Here is a 17588-nt window from a genome sequence, read left to right on the forward strand (position 1 = left end):
TACAATATAAATAGACGAGACTTGGAAAACTAAGTTGGTCTCGAAGAGAAAAACCACCAGCACCATGTTACAACTTCTGGTTTGGTTACGGTGCCATCCATCATAAGACCAGTGGATTGTCTTCTTCTTCTTTTTTCCGCTAATGGGAAACCATGATCGAAAATGTTTGTCTAATTGAAATATCCCTAGTAAAAAAAATAAAAATAAAAAAAAATCACCCCCTAAATTTTTGTGAATTGACGTGGAAACATACCCCCCCCCCCACTCTCCACCTGATGATCCTCCTGATGGTCAAATATACCCTCTTATGTGGGAAGTTAGCTTTACAGTTTCTTTTGATGATTTTTCAAGGGGCACTGCTTGTCCTTGTCCCTCAAACATACCCACTCTCCATAGAATCCCATCCTGGATTGATCAACATCCTCAATTGAATTATATTAAGATCAATTTGTTTTATAAAACAAGACTTTTTTAGGTAGTTATGATACTCTCATGAACCAGGAAACGGGTTGGACCAATCGATAGCTTTTGCTTACTTTGAGGGATATCTAACACGCCCCCCCCCTAATTTTACGAGAATACATAGAATTTGGTTGAAATGATGATTAAATGACATAAAATGAATTTTATGTCACCTTTGACATTATGTCACCAATTATGTCACCATTATGTCACCATTATGTCACCAATGACATTAAATGAATTTTAGTTCACCTTTTAATAGTGTCTATAGTTTTGAACATATGTTTTTCTTTCACAGCGTGTTAAACATTGTCTGCTAATACTTTTTATTGTTGAAATATATTCTGTTTGAAATTAACATTTTCAAACAGAATATTAAATACCAGATAAAAGGCAAGTAATCGCTTTAAGTGCAGCCGTTATAAAACTGTAAATCCAAGCCGACATATATGTCGCGTGACATTTTTTGGATTGCTGCAGAGAAATTTTAGTGGTTAATTCATAAAAAATTAAGTGCTCTAGGAAGCTTAACAGGTATTTATGAATCATATACATAAATCCTTTTGTATAGTAAGATTCGCCTTACGAATCATTCACTAGACAATATTGGGACCTCCTTAGGTTGTTATTTAGATGGATCAGTGTTGTAATACAGTTAACGAGGGCCAGACCGAGAGCTAGATTTTCAAGAGATGGCCGAAAAAAGCTTTGAAAAGCAGAGGTATTTTTTGGGGAGGGACAAATGGGCACTTGCCCGGGGCATAGAAATTTTAGGGACGCAAAATTTCAAACAAATAATCTAACAGTTATAATTGTTCTTTAATTATATTAATAAAGAAGAGGGGGCAATTAATAAATGAAAATAATTAAATAAAAGTAATTAAAGTATAAATTAAAAAAATAAAAATAGATTATTAAGTAATTAATAAATTGAAAATAATTTTGTTAATAAATGAACACTTTGTTAAATTGGGCCTAGAAATTTTGTGGGAGATAAAGGGGTGCTAATCATGATTTTGCCCCGGGCACAAGAGAGGTCAGAACCGCCACTGCTGAAAAGACTATTTTTGAAGAGAGGTCCGAAAATGTTGGAAAACTGCTACCTTCAGTAAGTATCAGGTTATTTCAAGACCATTATAAACGATTTTATTTTGTCCAGGTTTACCAAGAATTACGTCAAGCCCTCGGCTTAAAATTAAATATTTTCAAAATTGACATTGCAAAAAGATCGAATGTAAGAAAGTATACTACTGAAGCTTGGCTTTCATTGCGAACTTTTTATTAAATAAAAGTTCAAATATGGATAAATCCTTATGGACAGTGATAAATTGCAAAAAAAATACTAGATAATTCGGTAACATATGGAGTGACCGTCATCAGTAGTAATGCTCATGGAATCAGTAGTAATATTTATCGTCATTGAAAGGCAGTGTGGTCTTCGAAATTATCTACTTCGATTTTTTTATTTTAAGTCCACATTTTTGTTGCGCATGGAATGACATTTTCACCTGTGATTTCGGCATTCAATGTGGTTTCTAAGTCTACGTGAATTCAATTTGTCGAACTGTTGCGTTCTGGTCTCAAGAATTAAGCCATATTCACTAATAAGAGGGCATGAAATTCGTCAAGTGAAAATGACCACGTTACGTCGCAATTAAAATTCTCGCGGGTATATAGCGTTGAAATGAAATTTTTCCTAAAAGCATTCACAATGAGATTTTACTAATGTTAAGATTTGGCTAGCACTAATTTGAAGCAATCAGACTTTTCTTCGAATTCTCTGATTGGCTGAAAAATTCTACGGAAATTCTCATTGCCTCAAATGGGTTCTACCTGAATTTCGGTATTAGTAAAATCGCATTACGAATGGGGTAACCCTAGAACATAAAAAAAAACTCATTTGTTATCTTTCTAAAATAGAAACGAATGGTCTTTTTACCGGTAAATAAATAAAAGGCTTTCAAATATTGTAAAAAAAAATATGAAGAGTTTTTAAATTTGATCTGAAACAGAAGCAAGTTTTTTCAGTTGCTGGGGGGGGGGGGGGGTATTTTCATTGGAAAATATCTTTTCCGGCATTTTCTTTGAAAAACGAATAATTTCCATTCCCTTCTAAAAATTGTGCCCCAACTCCCCATCCTCCACTTAATTCTCACGAATTGATGCCACCGTTACATTGTAGCTGTAAATGCCATAGATTAAGCAGCAGCCGTTGCAAACGCTTTCCTCCAGAAACAAGCTTCCTGAGGCAAACATTTACAGGTTATTCTGGAAACGAGAATATTTGCAGCAAAAACGGGTGTATTTATATGATTTTCGGGGCTATGTTGTACTTAGCTCGGAAGCCAGTAGCAATAAAAGTAAAAAAAAAAAGATTTCGTTTATTTGCCGGATTGTTAAAAGAAGAGATGGCGTTGTTTTCGCACTTTGCTGCAACAGTCGTATTCTGAAAGTACGTTCTTCACTCTATGAGAACGTTCTCTGAACAGATGGCAAATCGTCATTAATAAAAACGACAATCACACTTTTATGAATAAACAGTCTGTTTTCCAGTAAGTTAATTATGGAAAGTTTGGTGGTGGATACGAATTAATCATGTCAGTGGTGGATATACAAACCACTTGTAGTTGCCTATTAATTAATATGTCACTCCCTATTAATCTGTAGTTCTTTATATAATATATACTTAATTCTTTTGTTATCAGGTCAGTTAATGGAAAAGCGAGTAAGAGAATTAAACGCCCAGCGAAGTTTACTCGACCGTCTAGTTGACGGGATGACTGTAGAAATTGAATCTCAGAAAACAACAGCGACTCTGCAGGTATTTTGTATATTATTAATATAATTTTTAATTTATATTAATATAAAGAATATTAATAATATTTATATTATGTTATTTTTTAATATTTTTTATTTTATTTTATATTATGAATGTTGTCTAGATTCCCCTCCTGTTTGTTACCAGGTGTGTAAGTAGTTGAGGGGCCCATCTTTTTCTGGTTGATTCAATCATTTCATGTTTGTTGTTGTTGTTTTTTTTTTTAAGAATTTGCCTGTTTATCTTTGAAGTGTATGCCTTTAACTCCCTATGATACCTCTCCCTCTCGCCTTCTTCCTCCTGCCTACGGGCCTACTCAGTATTAATACCATCAGTGGAGTACAGCTCAAGCAAATTTTTAGAGAACAATTCTTTTAAACATATGCTTTTGAAGAATTGCCTCGTCGACAATCGAAAATACGGTTAAATATCTTTGGTAACTGTTGAAACTGAATCTCAGAAAATACCATCTTATTTACAGTTTTTTCCAGCTGGCTAGATTTCTCCTCCCTTCTACCAAACGTTTATGTAGCGGAAGGGGCTATGTGCCCTTCCGGAATGAATGACATTGTTCTATGATTGAGTCTGTAATTTCGTATATTTTCTACAGAATGTGCATATGCTAATTTTGGATTAGTTTCTTTGCCACTCCTGAAATAGATTCCTGCATACAACCATATTTAGTATTAATATTATCAGCAGAGTAAAGCTTAAGGAAAAGTTTAGTGAACAACTTTTTTCTAAATAAATGCTTTTGAAGAATTGGCTGATCGACAATCGTAAAAATAGTTAAGTATTTCTTTGTAAGCTAAGCGTAGAAATACTTAGAATAGAATAGACTTTTGTCCTTAAAATAGTGCATGTACGTCAAACAAAAATACTTAAGTACTTTAAAACTTTTTTGCATGCTGACCAGTGGTCTGCGTTGCGCAGGTACCGATCCCCTGATTCGATGCCTTCGGCCGGGAGTGGAATGTATGATTGGGGGCAAATCATTCGACCCTTTATCAGGTACTCATTTATAGCTGGGTCGAGCTCTAAAATCGATGCGTATAGGAGACCAACCTTTAAAAATAAAGATCAATCATAATTCTGATCTAAACGATAGAGTGTATAATAATTATTGTAACGCTCAGAATAGATTATTATGAATAGCAAAAAGAGAATTTTACTCGAGGAAGTATGGGGATGTCCAGCAAAAACATGGCGCATGATTAAGAAATACTTCGTTATCCTGCGAAAACGATCTCATTTTAAATCGTAAGTCAAGAAATACAAATTTAGGAAATTATAGATCTATTTCGGTTTCGTTTTGTCATAAATTTACAAAATATGTCCCTTTTTTGCCCTTTTATGTCCCAAGTTTCTAAAATGTGTCACTTTCTTGCCTTTTTATGTCATTGTGTCTGGGCGCATGGGATTGTGTCCTTTTGACATAAAATGCGTCCAGTTGGCAACCCTGTTGTTGACACGGTTCTTCTTGTTGACAAAAGCCGTAAGACCATTCATCATCTAGGGGCTGTTCTTCTTACCGTTCGTTTATTTACAATATTTTCACATTGCACAATTTTTCTTATAGATTTCCAAGGTGGTGAATCAATTCTGAACCCAATCGACACCGAAAGTTCCACTTGTCGTATTTATTTTGTTTAGCCTTAAAGTAGCGCAAATTGTATGCTTTGTCGATAATGATTCAATAAATATTGTATTAAGTTACTTCAATAATTTCTTTAAATAATTTATTGAATAAATTTGTCAATAAAAATATAAATTTTTACCTCAAAAAGTAGGTAAAGTGTGGGTTGTATTGAGACTTCAATTTTAATGACTACAGGGCTTCTTGCTTTCAAAAATAATGTTAAGGTTTGCAGATATTGCCTAACGAAGCTCGATGTAAGGGTTCAAGACACAAGGTTCTTTTTTCAGAATAATAACTTTATGTCTGTGATATTCATAACAAATAGTTCTTCGGCTAACACGCGTATCTTGAAGTCGGATATTTAAAGATTTTTGCATTAAAGTAATTTTGAAGTAATACCACTTGAACAAATGGTTTTTGCTATCTACCAGGGCTGTTTTCGTCACGATAATCTTTAAAACAAGTCCTTGCTGGAAACCAGGTTTCATGGAGCAGCCTTCTGCCTGAGTTTTTACTTGCTAGTAAAGCAGTAATTTCAGTAGAAATAAAATTATATACGGGGTTTTCGCCGTTGAATAGGGGCGATTTCACCCTGATAAAAAAAAAATCTTTGACTGACACTAGGTTATAATTGTGTAAAGTTTGTTTGTAAAGGCAAGTAAAGTTGGTAAGTGAGTAAAGGTAAGTAAAGCCGAGTAGAGGTGATTTTTACGTAACACTAGTTTGTAGAGTTTTATTCAGTGATGTCCTGATGAAATTTGGATTCAGATGATACTCTTTTGGAGCAGTGTTTTTACCCCTAGGATCTGAAGTCCTATTTCGTCCCGAAAAAAACCAACATTTCCTCCAAAAAGATTGTAATGTACAAATGGCTAAATAGTTTTTATGAGATTAAGGGCACCCTGATAAACCTTGGTATTTGGTAGAGGTGTAGACAGGGTACACATCGTGTTTAAAAACAATGCTTGGCAGACACGGCGAATCAAGTATCGTTTTGCTTTGGTTCAATTTTTCTTGACCTTTTGTATAGTTTTGTTCTTATTTTGTAGACTAAATCGACACAGGAGTTTATATCCGCTTTCCGGAATACACAACGAGGTCATTTTGGATCCCAATCAGCTCATCAGAGTACAGCCTTTTCAGAAAACTTCATTCCAGCGATCGTATCCACTGCTCGTCATATGTCAAACTGTGCTGCCGAAATTGAACACCTTAGAAAGAACATTAAAGTCGAGGTTTGTTTTAGTTTGGTACCCATTGGGGCTGCTTCCGGGAAATATTGAGATACCAAGGACAGCGAAAATGAAATCTGATGGCAAAGGAGTATTAAGTACTTTTTCTTAAAAAATATTTTACGGGCAGTTTTAGATTATTTAGCAGTAGCCGATTTTGTTTACCATTTTACCAGTTTACTTACCAGTAGACATTTGAAGTGGCAAGGACAGTGAAAATGATCTGATTTTTGGAATTAGTTAAGTTGAAACTTGCGTAACCATATGTATCTGAAATAATTAGGAAAACTTGGAATTCACTGTTAATAATAAAGACCTATATAAAAGAAATTTTGGTAGTAGTGGGCAATTTTTGGTAGCAGTAAAAAGAAATATACGGTATGGCATAAAATTTCTTAAGCGGTATGGCACCATACCGCTTAAGAAAATGTAGCTTTCCTTTGAAGGTCTAGTTGTCTTTGGAAATCAAGAGAATTATTAATGTTTAGACTTTAGCAAATGAAAAGCGTCATTAATGATTAGTTTTGCTTTTGTTTTCACGGTTTATCGCGGGAACTTGGTAAAAATGGTGTAGGGCCCTAAAAGCTTCGTAATTCTCTAACAGCTAAAAGAAAACTAACAGCTAAAAGAAGCTAAAGCTAAAAGACTTGATTAGATCTAAGATACATCCAGGGGTCGAATTTCTTTTTATTTTGATGTCCTTGGTACTTTTAAGTAGGCTGTTTCCCTCGTAGTCGCCCAAAAAAACACCCAATAGACATTCTGTAAAAGACTTGGAGCATAACGGTAATTTGTAACCTTCTTTCAAAATAAAATCACAAAGCGAAATTTAGAAAGTTTTAAGTACTTAACAGAAGACTTTATGTTCTTAATTACCAACTAAAATTACTGTATGGTGGCAAGCAGTTTGCTTTGACCGCTTAATGACTGTCGACTGTCTCGCAGCCTGTAAGAACAGCTGCTTAGACTGGAAAAACATTTTTTTTTTTTTTTTCAAGTAGGAGAACAGAGTGTTTCCACTCTGTTTTTGCAGTTATGTAGAACCCTGTTCTTCTCTCATTATATTTTATTTTAATAATTGTATTTTAAACTATATGTTACATTGTATTATATAGTTTAAGCTATTTCGTAAATGGAACATAATGGGTTCATAAATGGAAAAGGTACTCTTGGCCACAAATAACGGAACAGTTTATATTTGTACATAGGTTTTCACATTTCACGGGTAACAAGCTCAAACCCAGGGCCTTCCCCCTCCCCCCCCCCCTCAGGTAAAGCCTCTACGCTCGTAAGGTACTACCAATCTGACCAAGATTTATGTTACATCAGAGTGGCCGTTTCGTCCTTATTTACTCAACTGTTTGTTTTGTGGCCATTTTAACCGGTTGAGAGACTCTTTAAATCAGGATAAGGGAGAAATGGGAATTTCGTCATTTCCTGTCGGATAATGTTTCTCCATGACCGGTTTTAACCGGCTCGAACTTTTCTAGCATCAAACTGTAAAAAACTCAACTGCTTTTCCGTGGCCGTTTTAGGTGGCTCAAATTATTCTAGTCTTCATACTGGAAACAGTTAACTGTTTTTTTCGTGACCGTTTCAACCGACTGATTGACGCACCAGTCTGTTTGTGGCTGTCTTAATTGGCTGAGAGACTGTTTTAATAAGAGCAAAGACGAAATGAGAATCTCGTCATTTCGTGTCGGAAATGTTTTCCCGTGGCCTGTTTTAACCGGATCAAACTGGTATATCCGTCAAACTAGAAAAACCACACCAGTCTGTTTGTGGCTGTCTTAACTGGCTGAGAGACTGTTTTAATAAGGGCAAAGACGAAATGAGAATTTCGTCATTTCGTGTCGGAAATGTTTTCCCGTGGCCTGTTTTATCCGGATGAAACTGGTATATCCGTCAAACTAGAAAAACCGCACCAGTCTGTTTGTGGCTGTCTTAATTGACTGAGAGACTGTTTTAATAAGGGCAAGGACAAATGAGAATCTCTTCATTTCGTGTCGAAAGTGATTTCACCTGGCTTGTTTTAACCAGTTCAAACAGATTGTGCACTGGAACTTACATGACATTGTCTTTCAAGAGTCAAGCCAAAATCATCCTCAGCATTCACCCCTTAGTTCTATGACTATCTACCTTAGTTCTGTCCTAGACTGGATGGATGGATGATAGACTATTTATCAACAAGGCAAATAACATAGTTCTTATACAATCCTAAAAAGGCTTTTGCCAGATTTGCCTCTCACTCAGACTATCTGTTTTGGCTTTTTCTCCAATAAATCATGACTTGATGGCAACTTGATTTTAATTGAACTTTATCTTGAATTTAGCCACTAGAGGCTACTTTTGAAGTCGTACGTTTTACAAAGCGTGTTTATTTCAATGAATTGGTAACTATTAATTCGGAAAGGGATTCTTACACCTTTAGGATGGGACAAGGGCGGATCCAGGATTTTTTTAGGGGGGGGGGCAAAATAGGTTGATCCGATAAACTGGCGTTAAGAGCAAGTTTAATTAACGCTAAATTGCGTTAATTAAGTAAATACACTACTTTAAACCACATTAGGGGGGCGATCGCCCCCCTGGATCTGCCACTGGGATGGAAAACTGCTTCATTATATTTATCTACCTCCGCTGGCACTGACATGCTTTTACTGAAAACTAATGACAAATGGTCGATGGTATAGAGAACGTTGCGATTTTACTCCTCTGGGTAGACTCCTCCTCTGCTAATATGAGGGGAGGCTCGTAAGCGTTAACATCGTCCATTTAAGGAACTTTTTTAAGCTGTCTTTCCACCTTGTTTGAGGTTTGCCCCTAATACGCGATCAATTATTCAGTTCGAGGATACCATTAGTTGTTTCCATATAGGATTATACAAATATACTTAAAAACAATTTAAACACATGTTAAATTACAAAGCTAGAATTAGTAATCAGAACATACTAAATGTATAGTAAAAACATAACAAGTGGATATGTCACTCATCCTCAAAAGAAGCAAGAAACACTGTTGGTCAATTCTTGGAACATTCATTTTTTTTTTTTTTATTCTCTTGCTTCATCAAAAGGTGACAGGCATATCAATCTTTCTAATTTGTTTAAAAGTCTATTAAATTAGTCAGTGGTAAAATTAGAGATAAAAAATAAATGGATCGTTTGCCAAATTTTTAGGCGTGGATGTCTACTTTATGTCTTTGAAAAAAAGAAAAATATTTGCTTCATTTGAGATGAGAAATATATATGTTCAAATGCTATGTTCAGACCTCATATGATTTTAAAAATGTTTTATGAGTGGCATATTAAGAGGCCCCTCCTACTTGAAAAATTTCCTTACGCAATTCATTTAGACTAGATTTAGGATTATTTATTCGCAGCAGAAAATAAGAGACACGTAAAAAAATGATGAACAACGCATCAAGTGCGGAGCTTTTGAGGTTTTTGCTCCATGTTATGGCCAGTTCTGCTACCGCCTCCTGTAACACCAGATTGGCACTGATATAAAAACATCAAGCTGTGGAATTCACATTGAGATTGAGTAAATCCGCTTAACACCAGATTGGGACTGATAAAGAAACATCAAGCTATGGAATTCACATTGAAATTGAGTAAATCCGCTTAACACCAGATTGGGACTGATATAGAAACATCAAGCTGTGGTATTCACATAGAAATTCAGTAAATCCGCTTAACACCAGATTAGGACTGATATAAAAACATCAAGCTGTTGAATTCACATTGAAATTCAGTAACTCCGCTTAACACCAGATTGGGACTGATATAAAAACATCAAGCTGTGGAATTCACATAGAAATTGAGTAAATCCGCTTAACACCAGATTGGGACTGATATAGAAATATCAAGCTGTGGAATTCACATAGAAATTCAGTAAATCCGCTTAACACCAGATTACGACTGATATAAAAACATCAAGCTGTGGAATTCAAATAGAAATTGAGTAAATCCGCTTAACACCAGATTGGGACTGATATAGAAACATCAAGCTTTTGAATTTACATAGAAATTGAGTAAATCCGCTTAACACGAGATTGGGACTGATGTAGAAACATCAAGCTGTGGAATTCACATAGAAATTCAGTATTTCCGCTTAACACCAGATTGGGACTTATATAGAAACACCAAGCTGTGGAATTCACATAGAAATTGAGTAAATCCGCTTAACACCAGATTGGGACCGATATAGAAACATCAATCCGTAGGATTCACATAGAAATTCAGTAAATCCGCTTAGCACCAGATTGGGACTGATATAAAAACATCAAGCTGTGGAATTCACATAGAAATTCAGTAAATCGGCTTAACACCAGATTGGGACCGATATAAAAACATGAAGCTGTGGAATTCACATTGAAATTGACTAAATCCGCTTAACACCAGATTGGGACTGATATAGAAACATCAAGCTGTGGAATTCACATAGAAATTCAGTAAATACGCTTAACATCAGATTGGGACCGATATAAAAACATTAAGCTGTGGTATTCACATAGAAATTGAGTAAATCCGCTAACACCAGATTGGGACTGATATAGAAACATCAAGCTGTGGAATTCACATAGAAATTCAGTAAATCCGCTTAACACCAGATTGGGACCGATATAAAAACATTAAGCTGTAGAATTCACATAGAAATTGAGTAAATCCGCTTTGATGACCAGTAGAAAAGAGAAAATTAAAAAAAAAACAGGCAAAAATCAGAAAATATTAAATGCCCTTTTTGTCTAAGTCATTTCTAGTAGTAATCCTAGATAAAGGCATCGGCTATTATATGCCAAAAAGAGGTATGTCTGCGACAGAGTCTGAATTGAAGCAATTTTTAAGTTTTTATTATATTTATTATTTATTCTTATTTTATTATTTTTCCTACATTATTATTTTTGCATTCTTGTTATAATATTGTATGTTATTTATTTTTATATTTTTTTTTTTTATTTTAATCTATTATTATATTATTATTATTGTTATTATTTATTCATATATCTTATTATATTATTATTTACTATTATTATCAATATTGTTATTATGAACTGTGTAAGAAATATAAGAAGAGTGTTATCCATCGTGGAAGATAAAAATCTTGTGAGGCCCTATGGCCTCAAACACATCTTTTTTTATCCGTAAGTCATCAGAACTATATTACATTTAATAAGGGAAAATTTTTTGACAATTCAATAAACACAAATTTTCTTAGTGTAATGAAATAAGATTTACGCTATTACAGTGTTTAGTTAATTCAGGACATGAACTCCTCAAAATAATGTATTTGTTGTTAAAATAGCATACATAATAGTAATTAAGTCAGTATATAATAAACGTAGCATATATAAATTTATATTTAATTTTAAAGAACTTAAAATAAAACTAATACAAATGACGAAAAATTTGTCCTTAAAAGATTTACGATATTACTGACATAACATCAAACTATTACGATCAGTTTCATTTATTAGGGGAGTTTTTCATGCTGCTTGGTCATTGTGAATAATGATCGACAAAATCAGGCCATTTAGTAATTTTGTATTTGTTTACAACAATTTGGGATGATTTAATACATTGCCCGATCGTAATAAATACTGTTTTTATTTATATGGTCACTTTGATTAATTTACTGCAATTTGGTGTCGTTTGCGTGGTATGATTCTCGTTGGCTAAATAGCAACTATTTTCGGTCGCTTGTAGCCTGTACCATTTTGCACTTTAACGAGTTTATGAATTTTTGTTGTTGTTTCCTGGGCTCTATTGTTATTTTTATATATTTTGACAGTTTTCTTTGGATGTTATATGCTACGAATTTCTGTTGTTTTTTGCCTTAAATAAACTTTTAGTTTTTGTTTATTAAGCATTAATTATTTCTCTAAAAATAAAATGCTGGAACAATTGTTAACAAATTTAAGGGATTTGAAACATTGTTTTAACGAAAGGCTGAATGACTTGTGTGTCTCAAAAGGTTAGAATATACATTCATTGGAAACCACAATGCTTGGAACAGGGTCATATCCAGGTTTTTTCTGGGGGAGAGGGGTGGGGGGGAGGGTTTGAAATAGGACTTTCAAAAACAAATCAGATTTTTTTTAATTCATTTTTGTTTCCGTTTTACGAGCCGGACAAACATTTCGAGGTTGGAGGTCAAACCCTTACCCCCCTAGATGCTGTTTTGGCGCTATAACTATTGGAGAGGAGGAAAAAACTGATAGTTTCCTGTAGGGGAACTCAGAGAATAGATTAGGTTTTACGTACATCAGGAAGACATATCTCAACTTTAGCATGATGCACATTTTGCATTTGGGCATTGTGATCGAAACTGCATGGAAGACTATGATAAGATACTGTGAAATATGAGAAATATTAATTATAGAGAAGTATAAGTAGTATATAGAAGTATATAGTATATAGAGAAATATTAATGGAGAGTAATATGGATGAAAGTTTTCTCAAATTGCCCTCTTGATTTCTGGCATTACTCTTAATTCCCTGCCATTGTAATATTTTCTTTATCAATTATCATTTTGTCACATTCCATTAGACACTATTTAAATTGCCCGATCATTATAAATAATGCCCTATTATTTGATTTGTCCATGTGACTGTTTTCCAGTATTTAAGAGACATAAATTATGGAGGAAAAAGCACCAAGCCCTAAAGATGACTAAGATAAAATGTGAGAGTCTGTTAGATAAAGGTACGATTGTTATTACAACTATTATTTTACGTAAGGAATGATTATTAAAAACATCATTAGAACTGAAATGTTGTTTCTTTAAAAATTAGAAACGTTTCTAGGTTGCTATTAGTAACATGTTAAAACATGAGATATTACTATGTCAAATAGATATATGTCAGCATTACCATCCTTGGAAGTGAGTCCTTAGTTTGCCCCTAGTTTAGTGGGAGGTTGACTTGGGGGATGAAGATAACTGAAACGTGACATTTTTCTTTGGTAGCCGGGTTTCGCGTCGTTCTGTGGAAAAAAACTGTCATAAAGAATATTCGGTTCGTTTGAAAAAAAAAATGCAGGTTGGAAAACAGTTTTTGTAATGATTGAACTCTTCTTGTTATTTGTTGGTAAAATGTACTTTTGGTACTTCATGCTAAATAGCTTCTTTATATATATATATATATATATATATATATATATATATATATATATATATATATATATATATATATATATATATATATATATATATATATATATATATATATATATATATATATATAGTGGGTGATATATTTTTATGAAAACCAGAATTTGCTTTCAATTTGACATTCAAGCCAGTGGTGCAGATTCACGAAAATTTATGTATGGGGGGGGGGGCAAAATGTGTTTCTAAAAATTTAGTGGGGGGGGGGAGCAATTTCGCAACAAAAACACCAAAAAGGACGTTGTTAAATTACAATACCAAAAAATTATTTTCGAAATCTGGGGGGGGGGGCAAATCCACCTCTCCTGAGTCTGTACCAATTATACCAGCTGGAATTCTTTAGCGACATCTTAAATTTAAACTTCAAATTTAGTCTACCGCAGTTATTCCCGCAGTAGGTTCAATCACCCCCGGTGGGTGCTAGAGTGATTCGGGGGGGGGGGGGAATGGTCACACGTGCATTATAATGATTACAAATAGTACGTTCATAGTGAATCGTTGTTGTTTAAGATAACTACTGACGAAAATAGAGTGAAGGATTACTAAATTGTTTGCGAAACACCAGCTTCTTCCTTCTCGATAAAATGATTTCGAATCTTTGGACTTTTTTTTATTACCCGTCCACTGTGGGTTCATCAAATATCAATGTTTTCAGTTTAAGACCATTAACTAGATATATTTTTTTAGGTCGTCTTTTAGACATTTGCGTCCTTTATGCTAGTGAAAAAAATTGTCTCTATAAAACACCTTTTATACAATGCGTGGAACACTATCATGTATTTTTTTTTTTTTTTTTTTTGCCCTTTAAATGCTTATGAATGTGACCTCATTCACATGAAATTTTTTTTTTAAAAATTAAGGCTCTAAAGTATGGTCAGCCGAAGGGTGTACGTCCTGTCCGTGGCCAACCAAAATAGTTCATTTCCCCACCGGTGGGGCCTTCGCCCTCCGTTGGGAATCACAGATTTAATGTCTAAGGCTATGAAAAAGGGAGGGATATTATACATAGATAATTCCGTTTGATGGATGTTAAAATCTGAAAAAAAAATTAATCTCCAGGGGCTGGTGAGTAAAATTTTTTCTGGAATAGGCTTCGTAGGTTAAATAAGTTTGGGAGCCACTGGTCTACCGGAAACTTTTCAGCTCATAGAATTACGGCTCTATTAGTCGTTTATCTCTGATGTGACCCACTTGTCTTTTTCAGACGGACAGAATGAATGAAATAGTTTCAACTTTTTCGACTGAACAACGAGACCTGTTAGATCGAATTCGGACAGCGAATGAGCACTTTGTCAACACCCAGATGACAGGATATGAACGTATAAAGGAAAGGTCTAAAGCTAGAGAAATTGAACTTCTCCAGCAAGTTCAGGTATTCTTATTTATTGGTAATAAGGACTTCTGGTAAAATGCGAAGACACTGTCACCAAAAATGTACAGAATTATAGTCTGTTCTTCTGGGGATCAAAAATTAATTTTTGGCAAGAGATTCAGTTGTTTTTTTTTTTTTTTTTTTTTTTTTAAAAATTGGATGAATTTAGTTCACTTTATATCGTAATTAAAATGATTTATCTGATGTCTTCAGGGTGTCGAGCATGGTCCAAAAGTATCACGGTCATGTTAAAAATGGAACACGCAAGAATCGCTGTTTTGGACCAGTGTGCTTGAAGACTGTCAATGCGGATATGCATATATGGTGGGTGTTAGGAACTAACCAAAAATGTCAAACTTGAGCCAGAAGGATTGCCAAATGACCTTTTATTGCGTAAAAATTATCGCATGACATCACTTTCAACTATTCGGGGGACTTTTCCCCTCGTTAAGGTCATTTCCCCCGTTAAAAGGTATTGAGCGGTTAAGTAGTATTTTATGCCTTTAATCAAACCGTCATCGACAGCCAATGAAAACCGCTTATTGTCAAGTAACATCAGAATTTTACGATCCTTCTGGTTCGAAAAGTGAAGAAAACGTTAAAATATAAACTAAGAAGGTTTGAAGTAAAGGCCATGGATAAAATTGCTGCTGGTCTGGAAGATGCAGCTAGACAGTATAATATAATAGTAAAATATTTACTGGTATGCTTATACATGAAGAGATTATAGTCAATGGGGACTTGTCCCAGTTAAAGATAGGAACGGGGCCACAATTATTGATTAGTAAATAGTTAAAGAGAGATGGGTAGAACATTATGAAATTGTGCTAAACCGTGATAGAGCTACAGGAAAAGATATAGAAAAAAAGATAAAGTTTATGACACTTTGGATGTGAAAGAAGATTTATTTCGTGATGAAGAATTAGCGACAGTAATAAAAGGATTTAAACAATATGATACTGTCGTAATGAGTTTTTTTTTAATATAGTGGTTATTAAGTTAAAGATGAATTACTGAGGCTTATGAATATGATGTTTGAAAAAGGAGAAATACCATGCAATTTGAGAAAACACTAATTAAACTCATCTATAAGAAGGATGATAAGAATGAGTGAAGCAATTTAGAGACATTAGCCCGATTTGCGAAGGAAAAAATTACTTATCATGATGGTACTTTTTTTTACTTAGAGATACTGTAGATAAAGTTTTAGGAGAAGAACAGTGGGTTTTAGGAAGGAGAGAGGATGCTTCGACCAAATTTTCCCTCATAGATTAATAATTGAGAATTGCCTGAGACATCTAGACATTGTCCGAGAGTACATATAGTGCACTCAACGTAGAATTAGCTTCTGCAATAAGCGGAAGTACCTAGTGATTTTAGGAAAACCTTAATTAAGTTACTGTATAAGAAAGGTGATAAGAGTGAGTGTGGTAATTATCGAGGCATGGTCTCTATAGGTAGCAAATTACTTAGTAATATGTTACTCTTTAGACTGAGAGATGCTGTAGAAAAATTTTTAAGAGAAAAACAGTGTGGTTTAGAAAAGGAGGATGTGTCGACCAAATTTTCATTCTTAGGTTAATAATTGAGAAGTGCCTGAGTTATCAAACACCTTTGGTCCTCAGTTGTATAGATTATGAGCGAGAATAACATTGCTACGGTTAAGGTAGGAAATGATGTTTGTGGCTGCTTTCGCATTAAATCAGGAGGTAAGCGGGGTTGCGTTTTATCCCCATTTATATGGATCATTTGATAGACTTCGTTCTAAGGAGAACAACAAAGGCAATATGACGCCATAGAATCAATTGGGGAAGTAAAACTCCCTCAGACTTAGATTATGTTGAATTTGAGCATCCTAGATGAAAACGTTTGCAAATGATTGAATATTTGGATGTTTAAGAATTTAGGGTGCAAGAATAGATTTGAAAATTAATGCTAATATGACTAAGTCGCAATGAAACTAGGATTAAGTGAAGGTGAAAAGGTGATGTTGGGTAACGAGAAAATCGATCAAGTGGACAGCTCCACTTACCTAGGTAGGGCTATCAGTAAAGTCGTAGTGGATATGTTAAAAGTAGAATAGTGTTTTCAGGGTGTTTTTAACAGTTGAATAAAAATAAGAAGAATAAGAAGATAAATCTGCGAACCAAGATTATAATATTTGAAGCTAAAGTGATGACAGTGGTCAATTATGGCTCTGAAACGTTTGCGCTCCAAAAGTCAGAGGGGAATTTTCTAGATGTTTTCCAGAGACATTGTCTACATATTGTTCTGGGTTCCCGACTGACAGACCGTATCTCAAACAGTAAGCTGTACCAAATATATGGTTCAATCCTGCTTTCTAGGACTATAATGAGAGAAAGGTTGAAATGGCAAGGACACCTTTATCGGATGAAGGGTGACAGATTGCCAAAGATCGTCCTTGTTGGTCAAACATCTAGGGCCAAACGAAAAGCGGGTCGTTCTCGAATGGGGTGGCAGGATTTCAAAAAGGAAAGGTGTAAGGGAAATGGGAACTTCTTGTGAGGGTGGGCTTTGAATAGATTGGGATGGAGGAGGATCGTGCGTAGCTGTGTTGGTCTCAGTTGGCTTTATGCTGAAGTGTGCTAGTAGTAGTTGTCTGGTTTGAATTTGAAACTTCTGGTACAGTCTCTAATACCCAACACTCATGCGCATTGACAATGCTTAAGCGTACTGGTCCAAAATAGTGATACTGGGCTATTATGTAAATGAGACTTCTGGACAACGTTCGCAGCCCTGACTTAGAAATTGTACAAATTATAAACAAAATAAAATATATCTCCTGAAAGAATTCGAATGGCGTTATGTTACAAAACATAAATGTTTCACATTTTTTTAAATCTTATTAGTTTGCATTTTGCACTTGGTTGTCAAGATGA

At 34.6% G+C, this 17588-nt stretch overlaps 1 protein-coding gene across 2 annotated transcripts in view; it reads left to right on the forward strand.

The window, feature by feature from the left end:
- Nucleotides 1-17588, forward strand: part of Klp61F (Kinesin-like protein at 61F) — a 206626-nt gene that overhangs the window by 161898 nt on the left and 27140 nt on the right. For both annotated transcript variants that reach the window (XM_089088482.1, XM_089088483.1), the window contains exons 12-14: nt 3168-3283; nt 5969-6154; nt 14521-14688. In XM_089088482.1, the coding sequence (XP_088944608.1) occupies nt 3168-3283; nt 5969-6154; nt 14521-14688 (470 nt within the window). The remainder of the gene's footprint in view (nt 1-3167; nt 3284-5968; nt 6155-14520; nt 14689-17588) is intronic.

Source organism: Artemia sp. Qi Xiang Cuo, chromosome 4 (assembly GCF_049724085.1).
Source record: "Artemia sp. Qi Xiang Cuo chromosome 4, ASM4972408v1, whole genome shotgun sequence".
Lineage (NCBI taxonomy): Eukaryota > Metazoa > Arthropoda > Branchiopoda > Anostraca > Artemiidae > Artemia > Artemia sp. Qi Xiang Cuo.